The sequence below is a fragment of the Motacilla alba genome, chromosome 3, assembly GCF_015832195.1.
Source record: "Motacilla alba alba isolate MOTALB_02 chromosome 3, Motacilla_alba_V1.0_pri, whole genome shotgun sequence".
NCBI classification, from domain to species: Eukaryota; Metazoa; Chordata; class Aves; order Passeriformes; family Motacillidae; genus Motacilla; species Motacilla alba.
Window position 1 is genome coordinate 67,389,391 of NC_052018.1, and position 27,340 is coordinate 67,416,730.

A 27,340-nucleotide genomic window follows, 5' to 3' on the forward strand; every position below is an offset into this window, starting at 1 on the left:
TCAACTTACACCATTAAAAAATGACAAATTTTGGTCTTCTTCACCATACTGAAGAAAAAGAGACATTCCAGCTATTAAAAATGCATGCAACAGTTGCATGAATTTATTGCATCAATTTATTAATGCCTTAAACGAAATATAATTAAAATAAACCTCAAAACAATGGTACTTGCATCAAGAGAAATTTTTATCTTTCTGATATTTCACTAGTATAACATGTAGGTCTTTGACCTCATTCATCATGCATAAAGACTGAAACAAGTCTCCCACACAAATGTGACTAGTGCAGATTTTTATAATGAAGAACATCAGGGTATCGGGGGAATGGGCACCTTCAAACACATAATTAGTTGGTTCTTTATTGTGCCTATTATATCTCAACATCCCTGCAGAATATGATTTTATTTTCTATATGCATCAAAATTTATGTAATTCATTTTTAAAGACACTAGAGATTCTGAGTGCTAAATATAAGAAATATCTAAGGAACCTGTTTTACAGAGGGTAGCTCTGAAAAATTTTATTCAAAGATGTATTGACCAGGACTTTTCTTTTTGCTCCTGTATGTGCAGGCAAATGTTTGGGCTTCTCAGTATCGTGCACATAAATATGCTCTTAAGCAAGAAAATTGCTTGAGTGGTTTGGTTTCAGTCTGAGTAAAGGGTTTGTCCTAAATTCAGGGTAATCCTATTCCATAAAGCTGCTATCACTAGGACATGCATTCTGCAGCTGTCTTTGGAGAATATATGAGGAATAACTGATATATTTTGAGGTTCCCTGTGTTAGCTATGTATTTCTGCAGCCCTTTTGAAGTAGATAAGTCATTCTTCTCAGATAAAAAAAGCAAACCATTTGCTCATAATTTACTCTCTTTTAACATTTACTTTCTCTATACAATATTACGAAAAATGTTGGAGTTTCCCCTTGCTGTTAAAAGTAAAAGCCTCTCAGTTTCTGATGAGCTCAGTTTAGCACACCTAATTGCTTTCTTTACTATTACAGGAGTCAATACAATGCAAACAACACACACACAAAAAAGTTACTTAATAAGGACATTGTGTCATAGATGGTAATTCAGCATTCTCACACTAAAACGGAATTAAATATTTATTATTATATTTTTCCTTACCCCGCTTTTTTAATAATTGCATTTATAAACTTTGAAGCAAATCGTTGTTAAATGCTGAGCTTTGCATGAAGTCACCTGAGAATCCAGTCATGAGTCTTTGGACAATAGGCTACAGTGTAAAAGTAATGGCAAAAAATGTTAATTTTCTTGATTCTTGTTTTCCCTCTTTCACCTCTTGTACTTTGTGCTTGAGGGCTGGTTTCAGTGCAATGTGAAAAAATTCTGCAGATGAGACACACTTCAATGGGCATTTCAACCTATTAAAGGCAAAGTACTTGCCATTACAGTTTTGCAACCCGTGATAGGGAAGGAAAACTAACATTGAGAAACTTGAGTTCCTAATTATCAGAGGATAAATGGACACAAAGTTATCAAGTAAAATAATTTGAACAGCATCAAAAGCAATAAATGTTCCATAGGAAATAAATTTGGTACATTTTAAGGGCATTATAACTATTCACCATAACTTGTTCAAGAACTATAACTTATTTGGTACTGCATTAAATTATTTTAACCCTTTTTTTTAAATGAATAAAGTTATTCAATTCCATTTAACTATACAATTGGTTTTTTAAAGCAATTTGCAAGATCTAAACTCTCAAATATCTTTTTGTTTGTCTCCTTCAGTTTATTTCTCTTATCCAGCTTTTTATGAGTCACTTGAATTTCTTCTAAATCACAAACACATTTGGGTGATTTAGAAAACAACTGTAAAAAGAGGGACTCATCCTGGATTATTAAAATGATGACTGTAAATCTAGGTCTTTTTAAAAGCCTTTTTATAACTTGTTTATGCATGGCTTTCTCAAACCATTACTGTGGGGCTGGTACTGACCTGCAAAGGGAAGCTACCATTCAGCTCCTGTTGCTGCTTCAGGATTTGTATTCTGAAAAATGATGCAGAATTGCTGAAAAATTTGCCTTCTCAAAATGATGTAGTTATTAACAAGTCAAGAATGTATTTTTCATAAAGAAATTACTTCTTACCTAAAAGAAATTACAATTCTGTCATGAATGCAGTAACTTAAAATGCTGTTTTTTGTAGATTTTTGAGGTTAGAAATGCCTTTTGGCTTGCATTTGCTTTCTTTGCTAACAAGAAGGGAAAAATAAAGGTGTGGAAATGTCTGCAAACAGCATAAGTAGGTCTGTTAAAGCTACACAGAACATTGCTCTGGGGGTGGAAAACACTCTTTTTGCAACAGAAAAATGTGTAACAGATAACGGAAGATCAGCTGCAAAGGAAAATGAGCCATTGCCCGGACATCAGGATGGGGTGAGCAGAAGTACTGCACAGAAGAGCCTCTTCAGTCTTCTGCAGAAGCTGGGTATATCCAACTCTGCCTTGGAGAATAAAGCCACATGGGATGATTTTGCTTCACACGCTCACAGCACGCACAAAATGCCTTGCTGATTAATATAAAACTGTGTGCAAGTGGCTTATGCCACCAGTTTTTTGACTGATACACCTCTAGTGGAAGATGTAGACAGGCTGGTGCTATAAAACTTTCTTCATCCCAGAGAAAGAAGGAAATCAGTGCCATGTCTGCCCCAAAAAACCAAGACAGTCAAAAGAATATCCATTGCCTTATCCAATTTCTGGATTTTCAAAGAGGCTGTCAGGGTTTCCCCAGCTTGAAGGCAAGTGATAAGGCAGATGGCAGAGAAGAGCTTTCCAGTGAGGGAGCAGAAACACCTGCAGTACTCTGACCATGGAAATAACAGGGAAATCGTCCTTCTAACACTTCAGAAAGTCTGCATTGGGCCAGAGTGGTATAAGGACATGGTCACACCTTCTGATAACATGCCCTTTGGCTCTGGGCTGTGGGGGCTCAGGGTTTCCTCTCCTTTCATGTAACCACCTCAGTGGGGCTGAGAAGCAATGGGAAAAGGTCACAGATCAAAACACGGTAACTCCATCTCACAAGCTAGCACTACAACTGGAAAAAGAAATCCTGCATGTGAGGTAGCTGAAGTCAGGGCAGTCCTGAGGAAGAGGGCTGCCTCAGGAGACCGCCAAGGCTCAGAGGCAGCAGGGCAAATCCACTCGGCCACATCCTTTCCAGTGACATCACCGGGAATGCCACCAAGTGGTTGAAGCTGTTTTGCCTTGAAGCCCCGCTCTGTTACACAGCAGGGGTTTCACTTTTGCGCTGTATGTAACTAAAAGGTGAGGCAAATATGAAAATTCTTCTGTTTGGCATATGCCTATTTAAACTAGATTTTACTAAAAGACATTGTCAGTTTCCACCTCTGTCAAAAGCTGTGTTCGTCAGACCTCTGATGGAATGTTCTAGAAAGTATTGATTCCAAAATGGCTCTGCTCTCCTCTCATTATCACCTGGTACTCAATTCCAAACCTTCCTGTGTCTCCTACGGGAATAAATATGCTTTGACAAGTTGTAGAACTTCCTATTTCAAAACTTCCCTTTTCTTCTGGGAAGTGCTCAATTTCCTCAACTCCTTTCGTTTTTTAATTTCTTTTTGATAGCAGAGAAACAGAACCACTGAGAAACAACATTTCCAATTACTGTTTTGGCATAAACTCTAGTGCTTTCGGGACACAGGTGCCATTCTAAGTGTACTTTGACTCTGCATTTGCTATTGTTAACACCCACAATAACCATATATTAACTGAAATTTAAGGCAGTGGCCTCTTTTCTGGAACCTGGCAGGAAGAAACAAATACATAAGCATAACAAATACATAAGATCTCTGTGATCCAAGACAGGTATATGGGAAAATCTTCCTCCATATTGGAAGGGGAATAAATCTATTCAAAAATTCAAACAGAACAGAACATGCAAAAATAAGTGAAAGAGTGGAATATCTGAATTCTAAAATAAATTAAAAGTCTCAAGAGGCCACAAACAGTGCATGGCTAAAATGTTACTGTGGAAACAAAAGAAAAAATAAACCCCACCATAAATGTTGAGCGAATGCCTTGCCAAACACCCCACTCTCCTACTGGAGAATACAGAACTGTACTCCTACTGGAATGTACAAAACTGCCAAACTCCAATTTTATAATCAAATTCCACCTTTATTATCTGCTGTGTTATTCTAGATAAAAGCCAACAGACTAACAGTTAGTCCTCAACAGACTAACACTGAGAATGAGAAAAAAGGTGTCAGGGCTACTCCATCAGGGAGTATGAGCAGGAACTGAGAGTGACCCCAGCACAGGGGTCAAAGAGGAGGGCATAGCCCCTCTGTCTCTGCAGGTGGTAGGTGAGACAGTCAGTGCAGAAGGGTAGAGCCCCTTCACCAGAGGCCCAAAGACACTGAAGAGATGAACTGGTCCAGGAGACTTCCAGTCAGGAGCGGGAGGACAGAGCTGGAGAGAGTCTTGCAAGGCAGTTTCAAGACCCACACAGCAGACAGGCACACCTGCTGAAACTGCTCAGGGCAGGACTGGGGCTGCTCAGAATAACTGAGGCCAGTCACTGCTCTCACAGCCTGAAACAGTAACATTTACACACAATGTGCTTTAGTACAACTTACATGCACTTTTGTTAGATTAAGTGCTGGTGGTATGTGATGCCTTACCAAGGACAGTAGGGCTGTTTCTGGATTTTGGTCACTTTATTACCGTTGCTTCAGTTTTTTTGCATCTTGTGCTTCTTTTTGGTAATGTGCAATAATCTGAACAATTATGAGGCTATTAATTAAAAGGAAAAGCAAGCCTGCCAACCATATAAGTAAGTAAGTGTTATATCCTTTGAACTCCAGAAAGAACGCAGGAGTAAGCCACAGGCCTTGTCCGATGAACCACAGCAAGAGAAGCAGCACGGCCCTATGCCAGGACATCTTAATACTAGGCATTACGAGGGGCAAAAGGCAGAGATACCAGACAAAGTACTGGGATGTGCATACTTTGTTAAAAGTCACAAAAATAGCGGTGTGTAGGAAACAACTGAAGGCAAGGTCTCTGTAGAACGCTACGGAAACAACCAGGAGCAAAAGCAGCTGGGGCAGGAAAGCTGCGAGGCCAAGGGCAAAACTCCACTCGCTCTCTGCTGTCAAGTACAACATGTAGAAATAGGGAGAGAAGTTATGACGGATATCCCTCCTAGTCAGGTGATAGAGGTAGGCGTGCTCCAAAAACTCCCAGCCATAGAGGTGATAAAATGCCACAGTCAAGGTAGCCAGCACCGACCCGGCAACTGTTCCAAAGAGTAGCACGTCGCGGTTCAGCATCTTTACAAAAAGGTGCCAGAGGCGCGCCACAAGCGTGAACTTCGCCGTTCTGTCAGCCCGCGCACCCAGCGCCCGCTCCCCGCGGCGCAGGCGGAGCGCTATGGGCAGCGCGTAGGTCAGCGGATAGATTTTCATGTGCACGGCCAGCCCGTAGCACACGGCGGCCTTGCCCACGCTGCCCTCTTCCACCCAGTACAGGGTGGCGAGCACCAGCAGCGCCACCAGCGCCTCCGCGTTGCCCCGGCTGGACACGGCCATGGGCAGGGGGTTGAGGAGCCAGGCGGCGGCGCAGCACCCACAGGCGCGCCCGGCGGGGGTCCCCCGGCGCCGCAGGGCCCGGTAAGCGACGACGGCAGCCGCCACGTCCCCGGCCACGAAGAGCAGCTTCCCGAAGGCCTCGGTGAGGAACACGTTGGGCGTCAGCAGCCAGGCCAGGAGCGGCGTGTAGCGGTAGGTGGCCCGCCGATAGGGCGAGCGCCCCTCGGTCACCAGCCGCGCCGCGTCCGTGAACACCCGGTAGTCGACGTCGGTGTAGCGCACCCGCATGGTGCGGTCCTGGTGCAGCCCGTACAGCACCAGCGCCAGCCTCGCCAGCAGCCCCGCCAGCAGGGCCGCGCCCGCCCCCGCCATCCCTTCCCTTCGGCGCGGGGAGGGGGCAGGGTGGGAGCGGGGACACACGAGGACACGCGGGGCAGGGGCGCTCCCAGGGACGGGGCCCGGGCCCGGTGCCGCTTCCGCCGCTGCGCGGGGAGGAGGCGGCCCCGCGCCTGCGCGCTGCGCGCCGGAGCCGTGCCCGGGCGGGGCGGCCCCGCGGGGCGGCTCCGCGCTCTCTGCGGCCCGGCGGGGAGAGGGGCCGGGGCCGGGCCTGGGCGTGGGCCTGGAGCTCGCGGCGCCGCCGGGCCGAGGCGCTGTGAGGAGAGCCCGTGGAGGGCCTGTGGCAGCGGTGCCTCTGCTGTGGGCTGGGAGCCTGGCAGGACATCGGCACCGGTGTCCGGAGAGAGCTGCTGGGCACCGCCACCCGCGCTGCCCCTGGCACCCCCCCATGTCCCGGGCACCGCCGCTGCCCGTTGCCCCCTCACCCTGCCGGGAGCTATCGGGCTCCACGGGTGGGGAGGCGGCAGATGCAGTAGTAGTTAAGTAAGAAGGAAAAACAACATCTGTTATTTACCTTCCGCGAGTGGCTGTGTTTTGCCCAGACGTATGAGCGCTCTCCAGAGCGCTTAGGTGAGCTTCCTGCCGCAGCAGATTTCTCGTTTAATTAGATCAGGAGCAGTATCGTGAAAATCGGAGCTTAGAGAGAGTCACTTACAAGAAAGGAATTAATTCCGCTCTATTTTGAGGGCCTATTATGTATGTTTTTCAGATAGTTTCCCTGTCTGGTTATTTGCTATCTCACATTTGAAATGGGGCTGATTGAAAAACAGGCATTTATTACTTATTACTATTGTGGGTTTAATATTGGAACTTATAAGGGATTTTCTTAGAGATGCTTTATAAATCAAAAATATGAATTTGCTTGTTTAGTAGTTAATTGCAACCTCTTTGCTGAGTGGTTTCATTTGGGAATATTTTGGGAGCTGTAGCATTGATGGCTCACATCACTTACAGAAAATAATCTGCCTTTTCTCAGTTCTGGGGACACCCGTCAAAGAACTGGGAACAGAGCTTTAGCATTTGGCAGAGGCATCGTGGAGGGTGGCCTAACTGGTAGGATATTCAGGGGACAAAGGATATTTTTGTGTGCACACAGTTACTAATTTTTATCTGTTAAGGCTGTTCTTTGTGTAACAGTACAATGGGATATAGTCTGAGGTATCCAATGGGAGAAGCATAGTAACTATCTAACCTGGAGAGTCAGTTTTTCCTCTGTCAGATACTTGCATATTCTTTACTAAACTGGACATCTTCAATAGGAAATCTCAGGGGAATTCTCCATGAACTCACCATATGATGTCAGGAAGTCCTAAAACTGATTGTTAGGATGTGTCTGGGAAAGGAAATAAAGGTGGTTGTTGATCCTTGGTAAATAATTCACTATTGCTGCTCTACTTTAGAACAGGAAAGATTGGTAACATTTTATTTTTTCCCCTCTTTTATCTATCTTGTACTATAATGGTTTGGGTACTTTTAAAATGCTTCCATCACCATATCCATTGTTGTGCCCAAGCTTTTATCTGGAAAAGCTAGGAGATTGATACTGAATAAAGTCACTGGGACTGAAATAACTTGGAAGTAGATATATGTCGATACTACTAATTTTTTGCTTTGGAAAAGTTTGCAAATAACCTTGCTATCTGCCAGTGTTCTCTCAGGATTGTTTGCTGTTTTGATGTCTTCATGAATGGAGCATGTTTTATTATTTCAGACCCTTGGAGGAAGCTGTTCATGGCCAGATCAGAACACATTGCAGTTTATTTGCTTAAGTGTCCAGATTTAATGATATTGGTGGAATAATATGAGTTTAATAAATAAACTTAGGAGTATGCCGATGTCTCATGGTTTTCTTGTCTGTTTCTGACAGTCTGTTTTCAGACAAATCTTTTATCTGATGTTAACAGAAGTTGTTAAGCTGTTGGTAGTGACTGTTTATCAGGATTCTAAAGAGGAAAAAAGTAGGTAATTTAATTCTAAAGGATCATGATATAAATAAAACTGAAAATCTGCCTTAGCTACTGCATATACTGTGACTGTATGACATTGCCTGAGCTGGAAAAGGAATTGATTTTCCTTATCAATAATTTAACATCTTCAAAATATGCTTGAAGCTCTTCAGAGAATTAAGATTTGGCTCAAAAATTCATTTGGCTTCAGATTTGATACCAGCTTGCTTAACCTGATTTGTCATGTTCTGTAGACTTTAATGCAGGAAGGAGGGCAGGCTTATTAAAGTTATAAATCTGTTGTTCCTGTAAAAAGCTGCTTTTATTTATATCAGTCACCATGAGCCACTTTTAGAAAATGCTAGGAGATAAAAGCTAATAGAACTGCTGGGACTGAGGCTGGTTTATTCCAGTGCACACGAAGGTACAAACAGCATGAAGAAAAGTGTGGAGTTGCCATAACATAAATAGGAATACATATATATGTGTATATTCACAGCATTTTGTTATGGTCTCAAAGATGGACCATCTTATAAACTGAGGTCACTTCCAAATGTGCTTCTATTGCCTACTTGTGATACTTGAACTCAACTATTAACTTCTCACTTCTCCTTCTATAATAGAGACTACTTGAGCAGCACCAGGACATATATTCTGTAAACTATGAGTACGAGCTGCTGCCACTTAAGATTTACACAGCAGTGGTAGCATTCAAAGGACAATCAACTTGGCACTTGTGCCAAGCATTCTAAAGCCTAAGGGAAGTTTTAACCATCTGAAAACCAAGGTGGCTGCAGCTGGAGTGAAGGAGACAGTGCCAAGCTTGTTCCTGCTCAGCCAGGGGCAATCCACACGTTTGGCCACGTTCTTGCCTTTCAGGGGTTTGCTGTTCACACTAAGGTGGAAAGTTATGTTTTGAGAAAGGTTAAGATGAGGCTACTGCCATCGGCAAAGATGAACATATGGCCAAAACCTAGATCTGATGGGTATAGTAGGGCTAGATATTGGAGAGACTGACAGATTAAATCTGAGAACTTTGAGGAGAATAAAGAGGCTAGTAAAGGTTGACAATTAGAAGATTATTCTGTTGAAGTAACATAAGGGAGATGTAACTGGTAGTAGTGCAAGGAAAAAAAGAACAGGTGCTGAGTTGTGATGAGAACCTTACTAAGAGCCAGGTGACTTAGGGGGCTAGACAAGCTGACATATCTGAAAAATTATGGAAGAAAGAGCAGTACAAGGCTTTTTAGGAGGAAGGCAGTTGGAGGATGCTTCCATGTGCTGTATTTTAGGTCATTCTACAGAGATCTCAGGGTGAGGCATTTCTCATGCAAGTCTCCTCTCATAAACTAATTGCTAATGGTTAGCTATACTTTTAGACTTTGTCGTTATGAGATAAAATTTGATCATAAGAAGATTGTATGTTTTCCTGTAAATTGTCATACTGTATCTATGCAGTCTCTGGTGGTAAGTGGTAGGAAAGTTGAGTATTTAAGGAAGATACTGGGCAATAGCTGGTATTAGGTCTTCAGACTTCTGAAAGGGGAGACTGCTGTGCAGTAATGTATTAGAGTTCCCTTTTAACTCTCTTGGGTTTTGAACTCAGAATGTTTCCTTGCATGAGAAGTACTCCAGCCTAATATATTTGTAAACTGAAGTAAGTTTTTGATAATATGATAAGTACAATCTGTTTCTTGCAGCACATGAAATTCTGTAGAAAAAGTGACTAACACTTTTCTTAGGTATTTTGAGCTTGATAAAATTAATTGGCTTTGCAAACAGGATTGATGCCTTTCAAATATTTGTAGTGTGTTGATTTTTAGATATTATTAGTGAAAGAGAAATATAATTAAGATTATGTAAGGAAGTATTAGTTTCTGCTCTAATGCTGGAATGAGTAATACAGGAAGATTTGCAAAAAATAGCTGAAAAACACGTTAGAACTCTTAACAGAAGAAAATCACCATAAAGTGCTACCACTCTCCTTTAAGCTTTTTCTGTTAATGTGTTTTCTTCAAACTGCCTGATAAATCTGTACTCTTATCCACACATTGTGCTGTAAATGTGGCTATTTGGAGAATGTGATTGGAGTTGTAAAGGAATAATTTTTTTTCACCACATTGTGATTTTGCACAGTATGCTTTCAAGTGGTGTTGGCAGAGTTCTGCTTGCAGTGGTTATGCTGATTGTATGTCAGTGTATTAGGTACAATTCTAGCCCTTCGGGGAAAGTGAGTACTGGATAAAAATTAGTCTGTAGGATAACCTGTTAAATTTACCATTAGAAAGAAAAGAAAATACTATGTCTGAGAAAACACATGTGGCAGTAAGTCCACAGAAGTATGATGCTGGCCTAGGGGGCAATTGCAAAAATATGGCCTATTTTGCTTTAAGGCTATGGAGAATACCAAAACAAAGCAGTTTCCCCCTTTGCACTCTGCTTCTATAGCTTTAGCTAATGGTGCAGGCAGCCCAGTGGATTAGGACTCCAGAAGTGGGAGCATACAATTGAGGATTGTGTTGAATTTCCTTTACTTCTAGATTTTTTTTTCTATTCACTTCTGCTAATAAAAGAATGCAGAGAGAGAATTGATGAACCCAGGCAAAAGAGAAACTGGAGCCAAATGACAAATTATGAATTTAGGAGGCTGAGGGTTCCTGGCCCTAGACTGCTGGTTTCTGACCATTGTGCAGAATGACACCTCCAGTGATGCCTCCAGAAAGCACCTGTGAAAGGCTAAATATAATTGAAAGGCTAAATATATTGTGTTAAGCATCACTTCTTCCCAGCTTTTGAATGTGTAAGGGAAACATTTTGTCCATTTTTAGTTTATAACTGCCTAAATTTTTTGCCAATTCTTTGGAAGGGGAAAAGTGACAAAACTTGAAATGTAACTTTGTGGTTCTCAGGCTGTGTTGTGTTAGCAGTTACTGAGATAAGAACAAGTAACTGTAATTGCAGATAAAGTCTCAAACTAAATCTTGCAGAGTTGGCTGATAGGAACACTAGGTACTGTTCTCATCACCTCTGTTTCTTATGGTTTTGTGCATCAGATGGATTTCCAAGGTGCTTTATTTACAATAGATACAAATATGAGTTCCAAGTCTTTAGCGCAGGTGGAGCAGTTATTTTATTTTATATAGCACTAAACGGTTTATAAATTTACACAATAAAATCAATGATGCAGTTTCCTGCTTTTGACTTCATGGTCAAACCTGATCAGTTGATCAGAGAAGTTAATATCTCAATTTCTTTTATACTTCATGACCGAAACATGGCCTATGAAGTGCTGCCTTTCCTTCTCACAATAAACATCTTACTGTTTCTTCTGACTGTAATCCTGATGACAGTGTTGCATGTACTTTGAATACCAGGTGCAAACTAAAAATTATAAAGAAAAAGTCTCTTAACTTTCTCACTTTTTGATGGCATTTTGATCCGGTCACAATGAGAAGAAAGGAAAGATAGTTGGATAGGGGTATAGTTGGACAGGGGTATAGTTGAAAGTGGGTGTGCGAATCAATGGGAGCACATGCTTCCCATTGGATGATTTTCACTTTCATTGGGGAAATCTCAGATGCTTGGGCAAGGGATTGTTGTCCTACCACCACCTGCTTTATTTGTGCTGACAGAATGCCTTGGCTGTTCACACAGACAGAAGACTGAGGCAGTGTGCTATGAGAGATTCAGACCTGCAAGCGGTGTATTGGACAATAAATAAAAATAAAAGTAGATGCCTTTTGGATTATTATTTCTTTTACTTCTCAGTAATATGGTCCAGCCTAACTATTTTTGCAGCAGTTGCCGTACAGCAGTTTAGAAGCAGCTGTTACAAAAGGCAGAGCTCAGCTGCTAGGGCTGACTGTGCTGGAAAGGCTCCAGAGATGCTATTTTTGAGGAGCTACAGCGTGTGTGTGTGTATAGAGACCCTGGAACTCCTCCTGTGGGAGTGGGGGAAGAGAAGAGGGAATAGCTTGCTGTTGTTTAGTTTCCTGTTCTTGACTGGGGATGTCTGGAAGGAGGAAAACCCCACCTATGCTATCTCCCTTGGGTGGAATGAAGGAACATCCTGTAGCAGAGAGGAGCAGCTGTTGGGGAGCTCTAGTCTGTAGAGGCATGAGTAGTCCTCTGGTCTACCCAAAGCTGAATTTGCCTTTTGCTTCCAAGTGTGTTTAAGATCTATCTACCTAAATAGATATCTGGATTAAAAAAACCCAAAGAAAAACAACAACCAAAACCAAAAACCACGTAAGCTTTTCTTACAAGAGTGCTCTGAGTAATGGTTGGTACTGCTAGCAGGTATACAGTGTGAATGGAAAAATGAGAATGAAGATTATCTGGGTTTCTGCATCCTCCAAAAGTTTTGAAAACCCCAGTTCTTTGTTACATTAAGCTTCAAATACTCCCTCTGGAAAGGAGTATTTTTTTTACTGGCTTTGGTGCTTTTGGCCTTAACCAATATAGGGCTTCCCTGTCTTCTCTCAAGAATTATTTACAACTAGTTAAATAACTGTTTAAATATCTTTTGAACTCTTACTATTACTAAACTTTTCCCCTTCACTATTTTCTAGAGGATGGCATGGTCTTCTTAATATTTTTTGGGAAAAAATCCTCAATTTTTTGTACAACCTTTTAAATGCATTTAGGGGAAAATGAGAATATGTCTTTTTCATGCCATTGCCTTTCTCTTTTTGATAGCTTGTCAGAAACATCATCTTGAAAAGTGTCCCTGAGTAATAATTCTACTTTATTATTCCTGTTGTATTCTGCATATTGCTTAAGATGCCATTGTACTTTGCACTACAGAATGGTAAGCTAAAGAAAGATGTCTTAGAGACTCAGCTGTACAGGATGTATCCTTCACTAGCTAGGTGGAAATTCACCTCTTTTCTTTCCCAGTACCTGGGGTTTTTATCTCCTAAATATTTAGCTGCTCTTCATTCAATCTCTGGCAGTTACTTGGCTGATCAGTGGCTTATGCACTGTCTGTCTGAGCTCTGCCTCTTGCTGTGTTGATGATCACAGGTGCTGGTGCTTCTGCAGAGTATAGTTACCTGGTAGCAAATTTCATCCTCTCTTTGGTGCTGTCTTAGGCAGTCAAAGTTGTGTCCCTTCTTCTTTCAGTATTGTATAATACTGTCCCCTAAGCTTATGTACGTCTGTCTCTTAGCTGAGACTTCAGAGCTTATTCATTCTCTGCTGATTCAAAGTGACAGCTGTGCCATCAATCTGTTTGTCAGTTTTTCCCCCATTTGGTGTGTTGGAGATGCTCTGCTTCTCACATAGGCTCAGGAGTGCTGTCTGGCCCTTTGTGCACTGCAGGTCTGCTGCACCTGGACCAGAAGTTGGAGTCAGACTCCGTTGGTGTGAGAACTCGTGGTTTCAGTGGCAGAACGCCTATTATAGGAGGGAAAACCCAAGGAAGAGGACTCAGGCAAGCCACATTGCAGACTTGGGACAATTCATACATAGTGTTCTGTATCTGCAGTGCAACTGGCAACAGATATGTCACTTGTTTCAGTATTGCTTGTCTTTCTTCATTCTGGTTACTGTTGAATTTCAATATTTGTCCTTGCTGACTGCCACATTGCTGAGTTTCACAGGTTGTTGCCAGAATTTGAGTCTGCTGACATAAACTTTGCATATATTTAAGTAGAGATACAACCGGTGGTTATCCTGTGTCAGAGCAGATCCTGCTTCGTTTATGTATAGTAGAAGATTAGGAAAGGGTGCATTTTGAAAGAAAGAAGACAGCTATATCTCATATTTATTTGATGAACTTTTCAAAGAGTTGATTGTGCCAAAAAATACAGTATGAAAATACCCCCTGGGTAAGTGTATGTTGGGTTGAATATTGATGCAATGAAAAGTAACCATAGTTTTTCCTTATTTTGATTACTGTGTATTAGTACAGATTTGTAAAGTAATTGTTTCTGTAAAAAGAACAGATTAGTCAGAACTTGATACTTACCAAGAAGTCATGCTATTTAAGGGTGATAGAAATTGTCAGAGTTCCTTGAACAACCAAGACTAGAATAATGCAAAATTGACATTATGTTAAACTATATGTCATTCTTCTACAGAATGCATAAATTACTTGTGATGAATCTTACTACTCAAGTGCTTTCTGGGGTAACTGTGTTATTCCTAAAAATTAGATGAAAAGATACAATTTCTACTCCCAGTAAAAATCTTGCTGAAGTACTTTTTAGCTAGGATAATCCAGACATGGTTGAAAAGTGAAATTTCTGTGTCAGTGAACCTGTGGGCTTCTTCAGGAGGACTGCTCTGTCTTTTAATTCGCATTAAAATAATATGATTTTTTTAAAAGATGGAACAGTTCTTTGTACAAAATGACTAGAAAAGTAATTTTTTTTTGTTTTGTTCTATATTGTTTTGATTGAGTTGATGTATAAAGACAATTTTCCTTTCTGAGAGCCAGGCTATTTATAGAATTGCATAGGAAAAAATTGAGCAGGTCTTGCCCAAGGGAATATTGCTACACTCCTCCCTTAGCGCCTTCAACACCAGAAAGATTAATTTATTCAGTGTCCCTTTTGATTTTCCTCCGAATTTCAGAGTTCGGACTTCAATGAAGTAAGAGTATTTCAAGCAGAAAGAGATACTATATTGAGATTTGAGTTCCCCATATTCTATGATGTCGTAGTGCAAAACTTGGTGTATATTTTCCATTTGAAATAAATGGACAGATCTGCCTCATTCCTTGGAGAATTCTTTAAAAGTAAAAAAAATAATTATGGGAATTTATCTCTAAGCCTAAGTCCAAAATGTTGCCTCTGTTTTTCCTTGCACCACACAGACTTGTCATGGTTGTGGCTTTTCATGTGACCATAGGGGCATCACACATTTTTGTTTGGATGGATTTAAAAAGAACACTGAAAAGTTTTCAAATAAAATGGGGAAAGTTCTACTAGATAATTCTAACCTAGGTTGTTTGTTTTAATTTTTAGGCAAATATTAACACATTCTCTATACTGTTTCTCCAACCCTAACAACTTACAAATGAACACTGATGGAACAAATGGTATAAAACATTTTTATTAGTAGAGTAATTGACAATTTTAATTGACATGACTCTCCAATTTTGGAGATCTAAATAAAAAAAAAGAATTCTGTCCCTGTATTTGTAGAGGGGAGAAAACAAACCAAGTTTTCATGGATAGTCTTAAAACCAGGAAAAATCTACTTGTGTTGTAACCTTGACCACATTTTCTGTGTGTTTAACAAAAAACCCTGTCACCAAAACTTTGACTTCTGTGAAGATATTTGAAAAACTTCAGATACTGCCATCAGTCTGGGAGTTGTGAAACCAGTGGGTAAACAGGTGCCTAGAGTGCCTACAGCACTCTTCTGCTCTTCTTAGAGCACTCATAGTTGGCATGGTAGGGATGCTGTAATCACAGAATCATTTCGTTTGGAAAAGACGCTGAAGGTCAGTCCGACTGTAATGGTACAGGTTCATTTCCTTCCTGCCTTCTGTAGACCTGGGATATCTGCTCTTGCTGTAGGTACCACTATTCTGATGAGAGAGGTGGATAAGAAATACAACTACTAAGAAGAGCTTCCTGCAGGTGGTGGTAATGGTGAAGTCAAGTTTTTTCCAGGTGTATGTTTCATGCTAGGTACCGAGAGGATCAGACACCATATGGATTTGTCAGGTTATTTGAGAAAAACCATCACACTGTGTATGGAAATGGGAATATGCTTTGGGTAGCATCTGTAATAGCCTCAGGAAAAGGTTGCTGTGTGTCTTCTCACTTGGTCTTCAGAATTCTGCTTTTGGGGCTAATAAAAAGCATTGGAGAAGGTGACAGAATAAGCCAATTCCTATAAAATGGAAAATTAAGTTCAGAACAGAAACATTCAGTTTCTTGAAGTAAGTAAATAAAAATTAAGCCAAATATGAGATATTCATGAATAGATTTGCTCCCTCTAGCATTCTTGTCCACTTCTGATTTTTTGGATATGAAGAAGTTTACTGGCAGGTTAGGGGTGGCAAGTGATGTCTGGCTTTGATTGCAGCATAATCCTTGTAGAGGTGGCAGCAAATGGGCCTGCATGCTTGGAACAAACCATAAAGCAGAAGTGCACAGTCTGTACATTTGTGTGAATATTTACTTACACTGTGGATCATGCTCCTATTGTATGATGAAAGTACAGCCAATAATGCCTCTCTGAAGAGTTCCTTGTTTCCTAAAGGTAAATATATTGTTGTATGTGGGGGAAGGAGAACAAAGGATTAATATGTAGGAAACATGTGCAACACTTCAAGGCTCTTGATTATCAATCTACCCAATGAGTTCTGATTGCATTGATTTTTTTTTCTTTTTAATCTACTTCAGGTACATCATAATTTATCTTTTATTACATATCAGGGTATGTGGTGATCTTGTGCTGTAATTCTCTGGCAATCCAATGAAAAAATATGACAAGAATTACTAATTTTTTTCCATTTTTTTCTCTTAAATTCAGAGGCAAATAAAATTGAAAGTAATCAAATTTAACTTGGCAGACTGTTGCTAGTTTGAATTGTTTCAAAGAAAATGACTAGGGAGAAGATGAAAAAACCAGTAAAATTAGAAGTCTATTTTTTTTTTATATCCCAAGTTCTCATTAAAAGACTTTGGCTTGGCATTAACTATTCCTTGTGACAGTCAGTTTGATTTGACTGTCACTGAAGACTGTCTCCAGCTTCTGTTCCCCCAGGGTGTAGATGAATCTTTTTGGAGGTGTACTGAATTGAAGATTAATAGCAATAGAGAAGGGAATATGGAAGGGTTAACACTAAGGCATTACAGGCTTGACTTGCTACCTTTCAGAGATTAATTTGTAACAAAGATTTTTATGAACTATTGAATTTCATGAACTACTTAAGTCTGTTCCCATGTAGACTTAAGCCTTCATTCTTTCAACCTATGTTTAAAAGTTTGAAAATGTATAAGTGAAGAAACACTAAACCCAGACTTTGGTTCATTATCACAAAATACAATTCACCTCAGTAATTCTCCTATTATTTTCTTTGAATGAGATAATCCAGTATTTCAAGTTTTTGTGTGTGTGTATGGTCTTTAGTGGTATCTAAGTCAAAAGTGCAGAATTGTACTAGTTGACCTCAGGAGGATTTAAGAACTGAATGACTTTCAGTATGTTTTTTGCTTTAGGAAGGTGTTAGAAACTCTTATGTAGTGTAGAACTGAATGGAAGTAATCTAGGGTTATGTTAGAGTCTTTGCAGTCTGAAATGTCTAGCCTATGCTAGCTCTCTATCTTTCCACTATGATTAATGGAAAGAAGTAGATACCTTCGGAGAGCTGGAGCAAGTGAATCCACCAAAATGATTTACAGAGAAAAGTAGGCAAGAAAAATACTTTGTTTCTTTGTGTCTTTCATATAGTCTTACAGTAAACATTAGGTGTGAAAATATGAGATAAAGTTATAAGCTAAATTTATAATTAATAAAAATGAAGGTTTAAAAGGGGGAAAAATAGATCTTAACAAAATATTAGATTCTGTTTCAAATTTTTGCTGACCGAAGGGCCTGCATTTAAAGGTTGTAATTAAGGAGGAAATAGTGTTGGCTTGTGTAGTAATAAAGTTTATGCTATTCTTATTCAGACTGCTAATCCATACATACTTTTTTCCCCGTAGTTCCAATAATTTTTTTCCATGTGGCCAGTTCTGAATACATATATAGAAGAGATATAAAGGAACACTAACCGGTAAATCATTTGTTATTAGTTCACAGCAATGTCTATCTGATATTATTTGATTGTCCATATGAGTAGCTCTAAGACTTTTGTGAGTCTTAAATTTTTGCTTCAATTATATGTGTTATATAATAAAGCAGCTCTTCCTGTTCAAAGAGGTTAGACAGCATTTAGACTTTGCGTTTTGTTTTGAGGAAATAAGTATTTCTTCTTCAGATAAATGGCTCTGCTTATTTTCTTAGATTACATTTTTTTCTCCTCCTGTCCTCTTCAGCTTGTGAGCTGAGAGCTTGCTGGGAAATGTGAGATACTATCATTCACCAAAATACCCTAGAAGAGCAGTGGGAATCCGCAACAGGTTGATGAGTTCGCTTCTTAACCCAGGAAGTCCAAGCACGTAAAAATCACCCCTCAATCTTCCTTGTTCTTGGACTTGTCATAATTTGTCCATATGCCTGAATTGATTGTACAGCTGAGAAAGGTACTTTTGTGGCCAGGATTACTCAGCAGTGTAAAGCAGTATCTGTCCTCCTTCAGATTCCTGTACAATCTGTCTCTGCCTACGCACCAGCTCTCACTTCTAGCTTCTTTCCCTGTTCCAGTATCTATTGCCTCTTATTCTCAGTTCATGTCCTTTTGTTAGAACCAGTTTTGCTTTCTCCTTGAGTTTTTGAGGTGGCCTTTCCAGGAGTAAAATTCTTCTTTGCTCTTCATCCAAATCTGTTCCTCTCCATTTCTTGTGGAACCTTCACATGAAATACACAACTTGCTTCTCCCTAAAGAGTAGTGGTTGACAATGTAAGATCTCTAACCTCCAGCCTGCCTGATAACAGTCCAAAATAGCAAGGAAAAGGAAATGCCCAATCACTGCAGCCTTCACCATCTTCTTGAAGTCTTCAGGAAAATTCAGGCTAGGACCAACACCTTTTGTGGGAATAAATTTAGCCCAACAGTTTTTGGTAGATTTCTGAGCAATTTCAACACTGGTAAGAGAAGCACTAGGCAGCTTTAATAGATGACTTGATGATATGACCAGCCTTTTGTATGCTTGGTTATTCATTCCCTTACTATTGTGTGTTTTAGCTTGGCAAGTGAATCTTGTCAGTACAATTATATCATAATGTATAAGTAAGGAGCTTTGCTCACACATTAAAATTTATCCAAAACAGAACTGAGCCTTGGTTCAGGAAAATGGAAAAGAGAAATTATAGTCTGAAACAAATAATTCTTGCAGCAAGAACAACCAAGAACTATTTTTAGAAGATGTTGAGCATGAACATTTCTAGAGAGCTCAACATGACAGCACTTGTCATAAAATTGGTAGGAGGGATACCTGCTTAAATTTGGAAATAAGAAAAAGTATGTGTATTAAACTGAAAATGTTATTTTAAGGATGTAGCTCTTGCCTTTATAATTTTTTTCAGTATTAGATGTGTTGTCATTTTCACAAACTGTTCTAGTTCAGCTTCTTTCTCCCTCTCTCCCCTCCCATCTCTTTTGAAGGAGTGGGAAGGAGTCACACATCTTTAGTGCATGTTTAATGTGATAGTCTGAAAATAATTCTAAGCATAATACTCACAGTAACTGTGATGAATAAAGAAGCTGTTATCTTAAACCCTGTTACTTTTGCACTGCACCATCACAAATATGATACCACTCTCAGAAAAATTTGGGAGCTCAGTCTTTTTAAAAAGACCTTGATTACAGCTCCACCAGCCAGTTGTTTGACAACCTGCATGATGTAATAGTATTTCTTCTTGTGCACTAACTGAAATATGGATGGGTGAGGGAGAAATAATCAGTTTGGGCCTTAAGACTGTCTCTATTAGGAAACTTAGCAGGGCTAGGGATTGTGTTTCAGCACTGCCCTGTGAATTTCCTGCTGTGATTTTTACCTGAGGCAATTGTTTTTTCTTTTTTTTTCTCTGACGATACCTTGTGATGGATATCATGGACTAGCAACCATTTGCCATGAGGAAGAACCCCCTCCTTGTTTTGAGGGAGTACATATTAGCCATATGGGTGCAAACTGTTGTGCCACACTTCCCAAAAGAAAGTGAATGGAGAGTAGCCTCTTTCATTTCCCACAGAAATGCAGTTCTATGGCTCAGTAAGACAAGGACTTGGTGATCAGACTGAGGTCTTAAAGGATGCAATTATGCAAAGAATTGGAGTTATTTTCAGTAATTGAAGTAGGAGAAGAAAAAGAAGTATCTTGGAGGAGATGGCTGTCAACTTGAGTCTGTAGCAGTATGCAAATGTTGAAGGTAACAAATGTGGTTAAAGTTGGAGTTCTCCAAGAATAATAATGTCTATATTTTTAAAAATAAATGTGAAATTTTAATTTTGTTTTATAAATAAAAGCTAAACCATCTGCAAACAGAGAATGGAGTGTTGTCTGTAGGTTTTGAGCCCAGAAGCCTGAACACATTCAGGAAATTTTGCCTGAAGTTGCTGAAACAACTTGAAAAGCAGCTGTGTGTATAAAATCGCCTTCACTTAGCACTGATATTCAAGTACTGATCATTGTTCAGAAGTAACAGAAAATAGCTGATTCCTTAGCCTTCTAGTTTCCCCCACAATCTAGACTAATTATCTGCACTTGAATTTAGTCAGAGCATCAGGATCTACCTTTCAGTCTTACTTAATGCAAAATTAAACTATGAAGGTATTTGTTATATTAAAATACCAAGCATCCTTTCCCTAAACACTCTCCTTTTACTGAAACTATGCTCACAAATCCTATGATAGAGTTTGTATTGAACACTGATTTTTGGAAAGCTAGTATTATTTTCCTGTGAAAACAATATTTTTCTAAAAGCCTACAGAAAATCTAGGTCTGCATAATTTGTGGAATGTATCAAAGTCCTTGCCTTACATGCTACATGTCTCAAAATACAAAGCAAATGCAATTTTTTGCTTCCAAAGTAATGCATCTTTTGCTTGAAATTGCACAGGTTTTCCTGCATTTTGGGTCTTTTATAAGACATTCTTTCTAGTCTCTTTCCCTCAAGTAAAACATGCTGCTATGATCCTAGGAATACCACACCTCGCTTTTTTGAAAGATTAATTTCTTCAAGGAGAAATGCCTGTCTGCATGCTAAAAATGTTTCTTTCTTTCTCTTACTGTGTTCCGACCTCCCTCTTTGACAATAAAATCCTATTTTATGTCCTTTTATTCTGTTTTTCATCTAACTCTACTTGACCTAATATGGGCCAGAAACGTTTTGTACTATTGTCTCTTTCCTTTAAATAATGGCCCTAACTTTTTCTCTCATTGTTTATCTGCTTGCTTCATACTTACAAATTTTTCAGTTTTGTTTTTCTCCCTGTGCCAGAGTGGCTGTCTTAGTGCTGTTTGCCCAGTAACACATTTTAAATGACCCGCTCCCATTTGTGACCTGGTGTAATTGCATTTTTCTCTCCCATAGTTATCTCCTGTTGTGTTATGTGCCAGAAACAAGCTCACTGACTCCTTAGGATGCCACTGGAATGAGGTTTCAAAGGAGTCTTTTCAGGTGGGATTCCACAGGGTCTGGAGACCAAAGCCCCTTTCCTTACTGTACCTCAGGGAGCTGTGATTTCTCAGGTAATTGCCATGAAATGGGATTTGGAAAGGTGTGGAAATACTAAGCCTGTCTTCCCCTTGGAGGGGGGTCTTGCTGTTCAGATCGGGAAGTTGTGGCTCTCATGAGAAACCCTTCTGGATTTTTCTGTGCTTTGGGAAGGTGTGCCTTGCTTGGAGCCCTGTGCTGATACTCTGAGTGCTCCTGAGCTCCTGCCTGCCTTGGTAGCCTGAAAAGTCAGTATACCAATACAGAAGGTATTAAAAAACCAAAAAGTTTAGGACTAAAAGAAAGAAAACTGGACAGATGAAGGAAAGGGGATGGTTGCTGTCTCTGCACCAGTCAGTCTCAACACTGTAGCTGAAGGGTGAAATTCAGGCTCCAGTGAGCAAGTTGGACTTTGAGTTCTCTACACAAGAAATGAGTTTTTCAGGTCAGTTACACTTGCTTTGTGAAGTCAGTGTGTTCTTAACGAGGGAAACAACACAGGAAAGGAAGAAGGTGGTTTCTCAGCAACCCATAACTGACCTATGCTGCCAGCAGCATAATTAGGAGTTAGAGCCCTCCAAAGGTCTGTAATGGAGATATTTCTCTGATAATCATACTTTCAATCTCTTCCCCATCTCTTTGAAAAAAAAGTTGGGAAGATTCTATGATTTATATGCTTGTCCTTTAATTGGCAGAAAGTGTAATTCTTTGTTTAGAACAAGAGATAACCAAACAAGACCCTGGACCCAAACCTTTTTATTACATTCCACTGCTATACGTAGTAAGAACTATGTAAATTGGTACCTAGAGGTGGGTGCAGTAAATAATGTTTGCTTACAAAGTGAATGGTGAAGATTCCCGATTTTTTTTCCAAGCCCTCTAATTAAATTTTCAGAGGCAGTTAGAACTGTTAGTAATTACAAATCACAAAGCATTGGTGACCTGAGCTACATTAATCTGCATGAGTAATGCAAATATGTTTCTTTTAATTAAACACATTTTTAAAAAGTTAAAGATCTGAAAAAATTAATCATACATTTTGTCCCACTTTTGATGCCCTAGAAAACTCGCTTTTCCATTCCCTTTTTTGCTGCTTCACATGTTTAATTGTAGTGTTCTAGATACTGTTCCAAGAAAATCTTCAGAAATATTTTGTCAGTGTTCAGTGAAGCCAGTTGAACTTTACCATTTGGACAGGTTTCTTGGTTGGTAGGGATGCTTTATTTGGCTCAGACATCAGTGTTGCATTTGTTTAATTGATTATTTATTTTTAAAGGAAGAGATACCACCCTTTAAATGACATATTGCAACTTTTGATGGTCAAACCTGATTTCTTGCCTCTTAATCATGGTGCTTTTTTTTCCCTAGACCTGAGTTCTGCTAGGCTGCTTTAAACAGGCTTTAGAGCTACTTGGCTTCCACTGTGAGAATAATGATGTCTTTTTTGGCAAGAGAGCTGGGCAAAGAAGGATCTTGGAATACTGTAGAAAAGTTAGTATGTTGAAATAGCAGAACTCCTCACCTCCTTGTACTGGTGGATGAAACTATGAATATTTGCCATCAGCAAAAACTGTGACAGCATTTTCACTTTTAGGAAGGAGGATAATAGTAGTTTGAGAAGGAAGGAAGAGCCTGTGAGGTGGGAATGCCTCTGTTACAGTCTGTAGCAAAAGCTGAATAAAGCATCCCATTTCTCTGGTGCTGTAGGACTTACTCTTACAGGACTTTTTGTCCCAGAATGAACACTGCAGTGTAAGTTTGGCTGCTTAGACATGCAGTCATTGCCTCAAAGCACTCTCCTCTCTGCATCCACAGACTGCCCTACTAACTGTAGAGCAGCAGTTATTTGCTTTTTTGCAGACTGCAGGAGTCAGGAATCAGCACTGTGTAGGAGGAGGAGGAAGTGTGACTTCTGTCCTGTTCATTTCCCTCTGAATTGCTGGCATGGAGAGGTTGTCCAGGTAGCATTGCCCAAATGCTGGGTAGTGAAATGGAGAGAGGCCAGAGTGAAGAGGATGGAACTGGATGCAGCACTTGTAGCCTGTGATGATGCCATTATTACATGGTGATATTTAGAATTGAAACATTTTCACATTACTGTTAATCTTCATCTGTTTGAGTTAATGACTTTATTCTCTTTCTACTCTAATTAACAAATACTGACCTTCCATTGTCACAGATGCCTGCATACAAATTATTGGGATATTGTGTTTAGCCTTGTGGATGAGGCTGGGAAGGACAATCAATAGCTGTGTTGTGACTGGCAAAGCACTCTTAAAATATTTAGAACATCAGAAACAGTATAGTGAAATATGCGTCTCTAAACAAAAATGATATTTAGCTGGCTAAAAACGTGGTTAGGTTGGCGTGTGTACTTACATTTCTATATCTGCTGTTTGCTTCCTGGATGTGAGTTTCATGTCTGATGAAGCTTGCTCTGAAAGTGATTGTGGAAGGTGATTGCTGCTTTGCAAGGTATTGTCAGTCTAAATTGTAGGGTTGGTTCCATATTTCAAGGTCCTTCCTCTTATGTGTTTGCAAATTTTGATGTTTTAGGAGAACGAAATATATTCCCGACGATGAGAACAGAAATGCTAATATGACCATAGAAATAATCTCCAAACCACTCAGAAAGGAAACATGAAATCAACTGGGAAGAGCTGTGGCTGAGTCTGGGGCCCTAATCACTGGCCCCCCTGCATGTCTGCTGTACACCAGGAAGTACCTTGATTGCTGCTTTTTGCTTGGTGAGCTTTTGGTCTGGGTGAACTGAGCTGAAGCCAGATCTCACTTCTGTTTGTTCTTCCGCTATCAAACATGACACTACTGTCTGTGATGAATTTGTGCTAGACATAAGTGCATTATAATGACATAAAATGACATCTATTACAATACTGTGTATCCAGACTGGTGAATGCAGAACAAATAGTATCATGAGGTCAAATGCATGGGGTAGAACCTTTGCATTGCCATCCTGTAGTACTATCAGGTGACAAGATGCTGTATAAGAGAGGGAGTGTGGAAGAGCTATGAACAGTGCTTTGAGTTTGTGACTGTAAATTTCAGTTCATAAAAACCATTTACTTAGGTTTTTAGCCACCCTATGGTGACTTTTTCTGCCTTTAGAGAATGCCCTGAAATCCCTTGTGGCTTAGACTAATAAGTTAGCTTTTCATATTTTGCAACCGGTTTTGTTCCTTACTAACTAAATTTATTCCTATATACAAAGCCATGCTGTACTCATCTGGAAGTTGCTCAGATCTTGTTCCCTTATTATTTTAGCCATGAAATAGATGTTATCAATTAAATTTAAAGACTGGTTGTCCTTATCCAGTAACAGTAGACTCTCTCTGCTGTGCACCTGTATTGCTCTTTGTTTTCTTTTTTGTCCAATCTCCAAGTATTTTGGTTTCCGATGACTCCCTGAGTCTCTTTGTTGAGGTGAATAGCCAGTGCATTCTTCTTTTCTATAATGTTCAATTTTTTTCATTATTCTTGGATTAAGTTTTAGTTTTTATTTCAATAATTTTATCCTGAAAATCTAACCAATTTGCAGAGAAAGTGGGATCAATGCTTGCTCTCTGAATTGTCTTCCTTGCTTCCTCTCATTCATCTTAGTCCATTCTCTTACTTTACCGCTGGAAGCTGCATAAGTTTCATTTGGCATACAGTCATTGAGATAGTGAAATCTGGTTTCACTCTGCTTCCTTATTAAATAAGTAGTACTGTCCTTCCCCACTGTGGATCATTTTCCAGTCTGGATGTATTCATGCTACCTTCCTGCCTTCAATATTATGACCTCTTTATTAATTTTCCCCTATCTGTCTCCTGTTATCCACAGGCTAAATATCTGTCCATGGCTAAATATCTTTCTTTCCTCCCATACAAGACAAGCCTTTATACTGTAAAAATCTCATGCTGGACACCTGATAGCCTTGCATAAAATTTTAGTTCCCAATCTAGCACAGCAAAGCTCTGTTTTCTTTAGTGCCAGATTATTGTCCTGCTCTTCTCTGTCTCCGTTCTCCTGCAAAAAATAAAGTTTAAACCATTGCTGTATTGGGAAGAAAGTAATTCTTTCATGCCAAGCATTTTATCTGTCACATACCTTATCAGGCTTCAGTGTCTGCTTCTTGTACTTGAAGTAAAACCTAGTGACAAAGCCAAATGCCTATATCCTTGTGTTAAGCAGTTCTTTGACTGGAGAGTGATATTGTGCACAGTACCAAAATTCAGACATTTTGGAAAGTGAGTACATAAAATAAGATTTCTTTTCCTACGTGTCTTGGTGTTTTAATTTCCTTCTTGTTTTTCCTCACTGCCTGGGTATTTCAGGCTATGAAGTCAAGGCTGCTTTCTTTTCCTTGCATGCAGAATGGCTTGATATTATATTATAGTATAGTTTAGTAAAGATGCATTTTTTACTCACTGAATCTCAAATATTGGAAGCTGAGGCAAGTATTATGAAACCAGGCTTTTTCTTGACTATCTAAACTATTCTGACTGACCACTTTGAACTATGGAATCTATAGCTAGTTTAGGTATACTGTTTTTCAAAAACAAATAGCCTGTTATGATTTGAGATAATACAATCAAGGGTTTCACACTTTTCTAAAAATAAATATAATTTGTTTTCTCAGACAACTGTTTTGATCTATACCTCTATATTTTGGAATTTAAAGAAGTTTCCTTTAATATTGGACAAAATGTATAGAAGTTGAATGTTTGCTAATAATCTTGTTGGCTGAAGTAAAACAATCTTCTGGTAAGGAGTGCATTCTGGGAAGGACTTGAGTTTATACTGTGGTTTGAAAAAAAACCCAGCAAACCCACATCCCTATTTTGTGGTTCTGTTACTTTTTTTTTTTTTTTTAATTTTATTTTTTGTTAAATGGGACTATTTAGCCATTATAGACACCTGCTTCTTTTCTTTTTGTAATTTTTAGTCCTTTGAGTTTCTGTAGAATATGATTCAAAAAATAAAGCTATTCTTTCAGCCTAGATGCTATGGAGAGTTTAAAAGAATGAAAACTCCATTCATTTCCTGAGTGAGAATGACTATATTTATTGTGTGTACTCAGATATAAATGGATGTAGATTGGTTCGGTTTGTGATGCAAAATCAGCAAATTGCTTCTGGCTGATTTAAGCCTTTAGAAAAACAAAGCAACCTTGGGGGGAAAAAAAGCTGTTTTATTCTATTGTCTGCGGATATGAGGCAGGAAATTCATGAATGATAGAGGGAGCTTTAAAATGAAAGGTGGAGGAAGGAAAGAAAAATGATGAACGAAGCTGGTTAAACTGCTGAGCTCTCTTTTTCTCCAGTGCATTCAGCTCAGTGAATTAATGAGATTAAGTCACATCAACTCTGATTGCTGGAGGGAATGAGCAAAGTGGGCAATTCCAGTAGTAGCTTGCATAGGCAAGTTTGATACTTGCAGGCTACCTTGATGGTGTGCTGCTGACATTTGTAGCTATTTCCTGACTTGATAGCTGCTACAATTTTTATTATTTTTGTGGTACATGTAAGCTTTTCTTGCAGTCTAAAAAGTATGTTGTAGAAAAATTGTTTCTTAGTAAGATAAAACACCTGTTAGAACTGACAAAAACCTGCAGAAGTCAGCCAGTATTGTGTTTTTATTCAATTTTTTGGCATTTACCTATTTTGCAGGAGTTTCTAAAAATTCTCTCTCTGTGTATAGAGGATGAGATCAGATACAATAAGGGACAACTTTTACTTTTCAAAATTTCTCAGTTGCTCCCTCATCTCCTGAACACTTTCAAGATATTTTCCCCCAAAACCATTTCAACAGCTTGCAAGAACCATGTCCTGCTAACTGTGACCAGTGTGAGGGTTTCTGGATTTTGTTTGTTTTCTCCTTTCTTCTGCTGCATTATTCTTATTTATCAGCGCAGTTCTTTGCCACACAAATTATTCCTCCAGATAGTTCTCAGTGTTTCCTGTTAATTCTGTTAGGAGGTCTTTTGACAATTAATCCGTTCTGGTCTGTAACCATGGCATTCTCACACATGGTACTCTTTCCTTCCTCCTTTTATAGGGCTCCTGTGTCCTCCTTTCTCTGGTCCTTTCATGCCAAAGGATTCTAAATCAATGTCTTCCTAACTCATCCT

General features: G+C 39.5%; 2 protein-coding genes across 4 annotated transcripts in view; one reads left to right on the forward strand and one right to left on the reverse strand.

Annotated features, from left to right (window-relative positions):
- Positions 1-4,145: 4,145 nt before the first annotated feature.
- PIGM (phosphatidylinositol glycan anchor biosynthesis class M) lies at positions 4,146-6,102 on the reverse strand. The gene has a single exon (XM_038133035.1). The coding sequence runs from the start codon at positions 5,956-5,958 to the stop codon at positions 4,717-4,719; it is 1,242 nt and encodes a 413-aa protein (XP_037988963.1). The 5' UTR covers positions 5,959-6,102; the 3' UTR covers positions 4,146-4,716.
- RGS7 (regulator of G protein signaling 7) overlaps positions 5,756-27,340 on the forward strand; it is a 275,736-nt gene continuing 254,151 nt past the window's right edge. For 2 of the 3 annotated variants that reach the window (XM_038133017.1, XM_038133020.1), the window contains exon 1: positions 6,182-6,552. The gene's annotated coding sequence lies outside the window, so the exon portion shown is untranslated. Of the gene's footprint in view, positions 5,779-6,181; positions 6,553-27,340 lie in introns of those variants that run through there. The other variant, XM_038133021.1, reaches the window with a different exon arrangement.